Consider the following 10,037-nt stretch of genomic DNA (forward strand, 5'->3'; position numbering starts at 1 on the left):
TAAAGGTCCAACAGAAACATCACCAACCTGTTCCACCCAACGTTGCTGGTAACAACCTGCGTCAGTCTCTTTATAGTCCTTCGTAATTCTCTATATTCGCCACTAAGCTAATTGTTTTTCGTTTTTTCCTCTACAACCACCACCAAAAGGTCCGGTCCAAGCACTCTTGATCAGTTCCTCCATTTATTGTCTTCTATCACCTTGCCTTGTCACACATCTCGTCAGAAATCGTCTATCGCCGCCTATAGTCGGTCATTCTTGACGAAAACTACACATGTCGACTACCCACACAATGTGCAACAAATCCATGAAAAGAAATAGCGTCCAACCGTCCATTTGTTACCAACACATGACATCGATGACGACAATGTTAGATTTAGGGTTTTCAAACCTCATAGACGTCGCCATATCTTTTCTAATGGTGCATGTTTGAAGCTTCGATGATATAAGGTTATGTAGAGGCTTGGAACGGAGGACACATGTGGTGGTTTTTGAGCTCCGACAAAACAAAGAACAGGGAAAGATACAAGGAATGTTGATTGGTCGTGGTGTTCTTACATTTAAACATTATAAGAGGGAGGCGGTCTGACGGTGGTGATGGTGACCGAGTGATGGTGGTGGTGTTATGACTGTTGTCCAAAATGTGTTATCTTCCAAATAGTTAAAATAAATTAGGAATGGTGGGTGAGATATTTTTTTTGGCTTTTTTATTTAAAATAATAAGAAAACAATTAAAAAATTAACAAAAATTAAAAGAAATTAATAATCCGATAAAATACATTTGATCTATATATAAATATTATATCTTAAAAACAAATTTTATTAATATATAATAATCTACCGCCTCCGCCACCACCACCTCTACTACCACCCATCACCATTATCATTTACTATTTTTATAATCTATATAATATATCTTTACGTATAAGTTATAAAATAAAGTAAAATTAAACAAAAAAAGAGCAATTGTGTAATTTTTATTATTTCATATATTCAGCTTTGAAAATAATAAATAGATAATAAAAGGCATTCATATATTCAGCTTTGATATATGAACATTGTGTGTGCCTTTTTGTTCAGTCTTCTACTTGTTGTGTTTGTACGTTGTCATAAATGGTACTAGTTAAATTAATTGTACCTTATTCATTGGGTGTTGTCTGATATATGCCATCAATAGGTTATTAGGTTTCTTCATGTGAATTGTGAAGATATTGATTTAGATTTCAATCATCAGCAAGAATGAAACAGAACACGTGACACATTCCATACAATTATCAAGTGAACCTTATGCATTATAAAATAAAAGCATACAACACAAGCCAGTAAACAACAATCTTAGTTAGCACAACTTTTGTAACCACAGCAACTTATTTAGCTCCCGAATAAAATCAAAGTCAAGTAAGTATATGAAATGAAAACACCAACTTCTTTCAATAAGTAACAATGGATTCTATAAGCTCATGAAGTGGAGCTAGCTCCTTCTTGTCAATCAATGAAAACTCCTGCACATCAAAAGTCAAAAGATTTTCATTTTCCCACAAAACCCAAGAACCCACTTATGGAACAGAATGAGTTTGGAGAAAACTTACACATGTAAATAGTATAAAATGCTTGAAACATGTGTTTAGATGGGCTTCCTCTTTAAGACTCACAATCTTCTGAAAATGTGTATGGTAGATATGAGCATATACACGAAACAACCGTTTAAATATTGTTTTCACAACATCCCTGAAATTGGCTGGGAATGGTGCTCCTGAAAAATATAATTCATAAATTATCATTTAAAATAAAATTTATAAACAAAATCCAATCAAAATGAGGCAAATTGTGGTGAATGGGATACCAAGCCTTTGAGGAAATATGGATTCATCATCTAACTGTGATTCAATCCAATCCATCAAGAACTCGACATATTTTGGAGCCGAGACTTCAATAGGCTTCTTGATCTGCACACCATCTGCCCATCGATATTCATACCTGATTTTTTTATTTTATTTTTTGTTTAAATAAAGATAATGTCGGTTGTGTAAACAATAAAAAAATCAATATTTAATACATACTTGGGACCCGCAGTCATAGTTGGACAAATCTCTGGTGTACAGAACTCAGTTAGGGTGCCATAGAGAAGATTCACCTGGTTGAAGAAATCCACAGCTGAAAATCAAGAATATCACAAGTCAAAACTCAAAAGTCAAAATTAGATTCAAAGTATGAATTGAAGGATATTTATTAACTGTTGACAGCAAGCCATTCATTGATATCCTCCCCAGGAGGAAGTCTCACAGCTTCCCTCAGGTTTCCACTACCCAAAGTAGCATCAATGTGTTGCCTTAGTTGTGCACCCTGTAAATAAAAAGAATTTTATTTTTAAAGTTTTTTCCTTGAGTTTTAGGAAATTGAAAATGAAATGTAAATAAAATGATTAACCTTACTCCCAGAAGGTGCACTCTTCTTTGGACGAAATGTCCTCTGGTTCCTGAAATTAGGCATTTTACACTATGTTCAAGAGACATAATAACACAGGTACTTGATGGAATAATCTTTTTTACAAAAATTGTAGCATTTGATGCTAAACCCAGTAGCTTATATTATGATATAATCAGTAACATATTGCCCTAAAGAAACATTTCACTTCTATAAAAAGCCCCAATAATAGAAAACATTTTTCAGACAATCAATTGCATAATCCATTTATGGACATTTTTTTTTTACCATGGATTTGCCCCCAACTTTGATCAAGCCAAATCATTGTCCACGAATTAACAAATACCCAAATCAAGATATCTCAATGAGCTTCAGCACTCTGTGATCCCTAATACTAATATTTACCAAAAACAAACTCCCCAATTTCGAAAAGAATCAAAGCATGACCTGTGACTGACTTCCCAATTAATACCAGTCGTTTACTTTAGTCGATGATATAAAGTTTAATGTAGTCATTAATTAATCGAAGATTTAGTATTCATAAGTAATTTCGCAAGTTGAAATGAGATCAGAGTACAATAAAAGTCAAGCTGATTTCATTCTTGTTTAGAACAAAGGGAAGGTAAAAGAAGCTAACTGAGAATCAATTCAATCTAAACACGAAAAATTAACCATAATCACGATGATTTAGAGATACCCAGATCAATTAATGTCAAAACAATGCATCCTAAATCTCGACACATACAAAACAGATAAAAAGGAATCTGATTGAAAAACAAGATTGAGAATTGAAGAAATTTGTCTTGCCTGCCGAGACCGAAAAGGCTCATGACTAGGGAGAGCGCACAGAGAAGAATCTTTGATGGATTTTGAGGGCAGAAAATGGGGGAGTTTAGTGGAAACGTTGAGAAGGGTTGTCACGCACTCTGATCGCACCCAATACCCACTTCTCTGCCAGCTTCATGAATTGACAAGTGTTTCAATATTATTTTTCAGATCTAATAATCATCGATCTCAGGAAATTATTCCCCTAATTTAATTAATTAAACCATATAATCTTATTACGTATTTAAAAATAATTATAACAATTAAATGTTCATATGATTTTTATTATTCAGGTCTATAAAATTTAATGAATTATAACAGTCAACATTTTATTTTGTAGACAACTTTGCTATTTTCTATGATGCAACGAAATTTACAAAGTTTTGATTTTGGTAGCTACCCCACCCACAAAATTTATAGAACCTAAAGGGGCATGGATCATGAATAGAACATGTTTAAAGAAAATCCAAAGAGTTTTTTTTTTTTTTTTTTTTTTTTAAGTGTTAAATGATCATTAAACATGTCAATTTTGTATCTTCTATGGATATAGTTGAACATCAACATATTCATTAAACCATTAAATATTGATGCTCTTAATGTCATTAAAATCTCTATACAAGAAAATTACCATGCAAAATTCCCCAACTAGTTTGTATTATTATTATTGTTTGTATGTTTGTATTGTGAGCTTATTAGGCATCCACGGTTGATTCAACACTCATTTTAATATATATCAAGAACTAACAAAACCTAAATTTGTTATTTGCAAAAAGAGATGGGGAATTTGGAATGATTAGTGGGTTTTGTATGACATTGAACATATTCATTCTAGCAAATTTATCTAGTTTATATGTACATAAAGGTTTATGGTAGACTGCTAAAACGAAAGTAAGGGTCCAATATAAAATTTACTTCAGTTGAACTAAAACTAACGTTCAATCAAAGCACATATTGGATTAAGAAAAAATAATAATGTCATATTTTTTTATATGATTAGGGTCTATAATAATATCATAAAACTTGTTTGGATTAGGGTTTGGACGAGCATTGGTTGGTGTTTGTTTCTAAGAATGCATATGCAACTCACCTTAAGATTTCTAATTATGAATTCATAGTTCCAAAATACAATATATGGGCTATTTGATAATCTTGACCAAATCATATCTGAATGAGTCAACATTCGTTATGTCCCAAACCAAGTAAGAGGATATAAAACCGAATCACAGGCAAAAAATATAATATCAAACAATCTGAATTTAACCAAAAGTCAGACTCAGTCTCTCTTACCAGACCTACAAACACCCCTTAACATTGACTCCTTATTTATTTTAAATGATCTCCACATATCCACACAAATCTGACATAAATAAATGGGTTCATAACTAACAACAAACGAGTAATGCAAATAAACACTCCCACTAAATGAAGAAAATCAAACGAGTAATGCAAATAAACACTCCCGCTAAATGAAGAAAATCATCGTGGAATCTTTTTTTTTTGTAATTGCTTATTAACTCTAATACATTGACCATATATATTCGATACTAGATACCAACACATCCAATTAAGTATAAATTTATATCACACTTTCTCTAGCGGGAGAATTGGTATATAAGAAGATGAGAATTAATAAGTGAGGTCGTTAGGTTTAAGTATAAAATCACTTTCATTGTTTCGAAAGGTGGTAGAGGGAATGATATTTACGCTTCAAAATGTAAGAATCACTTTACTGAAAATATGAACAAACTTAACAATTTCTATTTAAAAAAGTTGAACCGCAAACCATATCCAAGATTGAAACTTTGTGAGATTCAAAGCTAAAATCACTTTATTTTGAAGTAGTTTAATATCAAGTAACTAGGTTATAACCCGTGGAAACCACGGGTAAAAGACTTATAAAATTTTATTAAACTAATAAGATATAAGTATAAACATACTTTTATATTGATTATGTAAAATTAATATATATTTTTTTATTTGAATATCTGATATACGTTATGTATGTGAAGACATTTATTATAAGTATGATTTATGGAACATAATAATATAAATTTAAGATCTATAGGTTAAAACTCATATAATACACGGGTTGATAACATAAAATAAAAAAAATAAAAATGTACTTTAAAGTATGTTGGTATAAATGATAGGAGTGGTTCCTGTTACTATTTTTTTATAGGTTGATGAACTTAATTAATGATATATTTCAGAACATAATCCTAAAATAACAAAGTATAACATAACACTAAAATAACAAAGTATACATCGAAATTACATATCTATAATTGACAGGTAGTTAATAAATAGTTATTGTTACCATTTTTTGAAAAAAAAAATAGTTTGTAAAGCTCATAAAAATGTCATATTTAGGGTCATAACCCTAAAATAACAGTTGTACTTCGAAAAATCTACTAACGTATATCACTGTAATTAAAAATTTCTCACTTATAGAAGCGAAAATTGTGATATATTTGGATGACATTGCAAAGTACAATGATATAATAGAAAAAAATAATAGTAGGATGCTATAATAAACAAATCAATGATAGTACATTGGTTTTTATTGCATCTAACACTAAACCAAATACCCAAATGATGATTAGTGGAAGGAGATAAAGATAACTTACCTAATATTAAATGCACCCCTCGAGAGATTTTCAAGATTAACCCTTTGAGTGTGGAAAACGGGAGTTTTAGATTCAAATTTCACAAGATTGTTCATCAGTATTAAAGATAAAAACTAATGCGTACCTAAAATCTTATGATGGAGATATAACTGAGACATATATACAAATTTCATAAATCAATAGGGTAAATCAAATCTTGTCAAACAAACATAATTAAAAGCCATTAGAACTCAACAAATCACTTAAAACACAATTTTTGCCAGAAGTGTTCAATTTACCTTAATATGGATGAGGCTTACATTAATTTTTAGAAAATTTTAAGAAAAAAAAGGAGAAAAAAGAAATATGATAATTGAAAACCAAACATTAGAAACAGATTATCTCAAATAAATAACAAAAATTTACCAAAACAGATTATCTGAAGATGACCAAGGTAAAATTTGTTTCCGGATCTACTACACACACATACACACCTTGTAAACCACTTGGATGCAGGCCCACCATCTCCCGGATGATATCCACCTTGACCTCAAATAGGTCCATATAAAAAGTGTAAAATTCAAGAAACAACATCCTTATTATAACATTTTAGTGAAAATTACATATATAACGAATAACAATTAAGTTACTAAAATTAACTATAGACAACATCCATTTTGAATAGTTTTTGTATCTTCCTTGTATAGAAGCAGTTATAACCTTCAAAGGAAATATGTTTCATCCAATCGTTAACAACTTTAGGTTAACAATTAACTAACCACAAAAACCAATTTGAAACCCAATCAACTTCAGATTTGAACTACATATCATAAGCAACCTAAAATTAAAAGGGACATCTTACCTCGTTCCTTGATTGACTGTGAAATAAAACCCCATCGAGATTCAAAGCTACAACCACCATCAAAGCTCCAAAGTCTAAAAATCACACCCATGAATGCCTTATAAAATTGCCAACTTAAACCAAAAAAACTATCAAAAAAAATTATGGGCAATGGTTAAATGAAATAAATTGATTTTTCACCGTTTAATAGAGGCTATGATAATATTTCCCTGATGTCGTTCTACACTTTTTAATCCACTGCAGAGTGAATTTAACATTCTTGATCTACCTGATCTTTCCAATAACCAATTAAAAACATATGTATAGAAGCAAAAAAAAGCCCAGCGAAGCATATTCATAATATATGTATGAGAAGGCTACCTTTATTGTAGTTTTAATAATATTTAGAAAGATAGATTGACAGTTTAATCCAGACACCTTTCTTGCCCCGTCAAAACCTTCAAAAAGTTAAATTAGTAAATGGAAAATTGCAATATATTAAAGCATAACAGAAGTTTGATGTATCTCATATAAGAAACATAGCACCATTTAATATAAAAGTCAAAACAAAATTTTGAAGTTTTTTAGTGAAAATGACCATCTTAGCCTTTTTGGTCGAATTCATGCCATGATAATTTGCTATTATTTTTACTCATTAAATACATCATACTTTCAATTTTTTTTTCTTATTAAGACAATGTACTTTAAAAAAATTACCCATATATTGATTATCATATTGTGATAATGGTATTATTTTCAAATACAATGTTGATTGCAAAAAGACTATTATCGTTTTTGCTCTTTTTTTTCTTTTTTGAAAGTTATTTCGTTTATTCTAGGGCATTTTTTTTGTGTATTACATGGGATGAATTTCCACTTCCATCCTTCATTTTTCACTGATTTTACTTTTTAGATTAAAAAAAACTAAAAGTCATAAAAAAGAAATAAAAAAAACTAAAAGCCATAAAAAATAAAAACGTCTTGCACCCCATGTTCATCTTTGTTTCTCTATTGCCTCATATATGTTTCTCCTTGATTACGACCTCAATATCTGCCAACTCCAATCTATATGAATTTTATAATTTAAAAATACACTTAATCTGGAAATGTGCTTATACATATGGTCAATTAGAGTAAAATGTTAAGATATATGAATTAAGTCATTAAAGTTTCTTGATTAACATGTTGTAAATGGAATTAGACCATTCTTTGAAACAATGTAAGGTCGTGGTTGTAAATATTTAAAACATCTCATCTCATCAGGTGAATAAACCAAGAAAATCCAAACCTAAATAGTATGAATATAATTTTGAGATTATTGTATAAACAATAAAAAAAATATTAAAATAAAACTCACCTTGGCATTTAATCGAGCACCTGGTGGGCATAGTGACAACCTTATTCAACCTCCATTAAACTTGCATAACGCCATGAATGGGAAGTAATTTTGTCTGTGTTCAAGACCTCCACTATACTTCATCTCTTGTATTTCATGATGCAAAAGTTATGTTTTCTCATAATCTATTCAATTGAAAATTTAAAAAGTAAGCAAAAGTTTAAAAAAAAACACCAAAACAGAAACACAAACAAACAACAAAAATTCTTTATATTTTGCTGGATATCTCATTTTTTGCACAAAAAAGAATTCGAAATCTTGATAAAGAAATATATTAAACCAGTGTTTGGATGTTCTTTAAATCCAAATGATTTAGAATTTCTGAGAATTGAGAGTCTTAACAACGAAACAATTAAACATTTAGGCTTTTCGCAATTTTATAAATAAAGAACATACAATTTAAAAATAAAAACCCTAGAATAAGAAATCAACGAAAACGATTAAACTGAGATGACAAGAGAATGTATAAGCGAAATAACTTGTATTGATACATTTTTCATCTCTTAACCGTTGCAAAAATGCATCTTACCTTGGCTACTTGTAGATTTCTAGTCATAATTATAACATGCCTTATAATCAAAGAAAACAAAATCAAGATAAAAAAAATTTGAATATAATGGGGATGTCCTTATTGTGTGTTATCGATGTCTTCCAACAATAAGTAAAATCAAAAATAACGTCTGAGCATAGTTCCACCATAAAGAACCCTTATGTAGGTGACGGGATCATCGGTTCACGCTTCAGCTTCAACATCTCCGTTTAGATATGGAAGATTAAAATACAAAAAACCATGGAAAAAATGATGAACATGGACCTAAAAATCAAACCTGGGAAATTAAAATTCAAGCGTTGGCCAAATTGATGAACAATGATGCATCGTTTGGGCTTTATCAAACCTCGTAGAAGGGCACCCAAGCAATGGAGATAAATATGCACCATCATTGGAGGCAGACCATCGAGAGGCCAAACACATGGAACCCTTGCATATAGGTATAGGTATATGAGAATCAATATGAGAGATAAATCATTCAGCGAGATTTCAAAAAAGGCGAAGGAGAATTTGAACTGAAAATATTGAATCCCAAAATTCAGGAGATTAGTAAGGAAAGAGGGGAAGAAGTCACATAATCATGCTACAATCACAGATAGGTAGAATCAATTTCAAATTTGAGGGATGGATCTCGGTGAAAGAATAGGCGGGAAAAAAGTGATACGATACCTGTAAAAGTGACACGTGGAAACAATGAGGTCTATAAGTGAGACGCGTGGCATGTAGGAGAGGTTTTTATTAATAATGGAGATCACCACTATGCCATCTTTATAGTGGTTACTTCTAACAATTTAATGTGATGGAAATTTTATTTTTCATGTAAAATCTAAGTTCAATTAAAATTTCTAAGACCCAAAATTCTTTATAGATTTCTCTTATATATCTCTTAATTCTTAAAGATATTGATTTATCTTCTTTCTCTCGCAAAAACATGTACTTTCTTTTAGGGAAATCTTCAATAAAATCTGAAAATTTTGGCTCAGTTTACGTTTTACTCCTAAATTATTATTATTTTTTTAACGAAAAGTCATAAAATCCGACAAAAGTTTGCATGTTGACCCTTTTTTGAACGGTTGGAGCCGGTAATAAATTAATTTGGGATTATTTCGTAAACTGAACTAAAATATTTGGACTTTTCTGCAAACAAAAATATTATGACTTTTCTGCAAATAAAAACCTTATTATTGTTTTTATCATTATTATTTTATTAAAAATATAAATAAGTATACTATTTTTTAAATTCTTTATTATTAATATTGTTGATAATATATATATATATATATATATATATATATATATACACACACACACACACATACACACACGTTTAAATGAAAAAAAAATATTAAAAACATTTTGTAAGTGTGAAGGTGGAGAGGATGGTCATGCTTTAAG

At 30.2% G+C, this 10,037-nt stretch overlaps 1 protein-coding gene across 1 annotated transcript; it reads right to left on the bottom strand.

Annotated features, from left to right (window-relative positions):
• Positions 1-1,266: 1,266 nt before the first annotated feature.
• LOC145165575 (MOB kinase activator-like 1A) lies at positions 1,267-3,390 on the bottom strand. The gene is made up of 7 exons (XM_079084320.1): positions 3,232-3,390; positions 2,428-2,476; positions 2,235-2,343; positions 2,061-2,154; positions 1,844-1,977; positions 1,590-1,753; positions 1,267-1,502 (listed from the first exon to the last, which is right to left on the bottom strand). The coding sequence occupies exons 1-7, from the start codon at positions 3,252-3,254 to the stop codon at positions 1,431-1,433; spliced, it is 645 nt and encodes a 214-aa protein (XP_078940446.1). The 5' UTR covers positions 3,255-3,390; the 3' UTR covers positions 1,267-1,430.
• Positions 3,391-10,037: the final 6,647 nt, after the last annotated feature.

The sequence above is a fragment of the Lactuca virosa genome, chromosome 3 (assembly GCF_052849685.1).
Source record: "Lactuca virosa cultivar CGN04683 chromosome 3, Lactuca_virosa_CGN04683_v6, whole genome shotgun sequence".
In the NCBI taxonomy this organism is placed as follows: domain Eukaryota; kingdom Viridiplantae; phylum Streptophyta; class Magnoliopsida; order Asterales; family Asteraceae; genus Lactuca; species Lactuca virosa.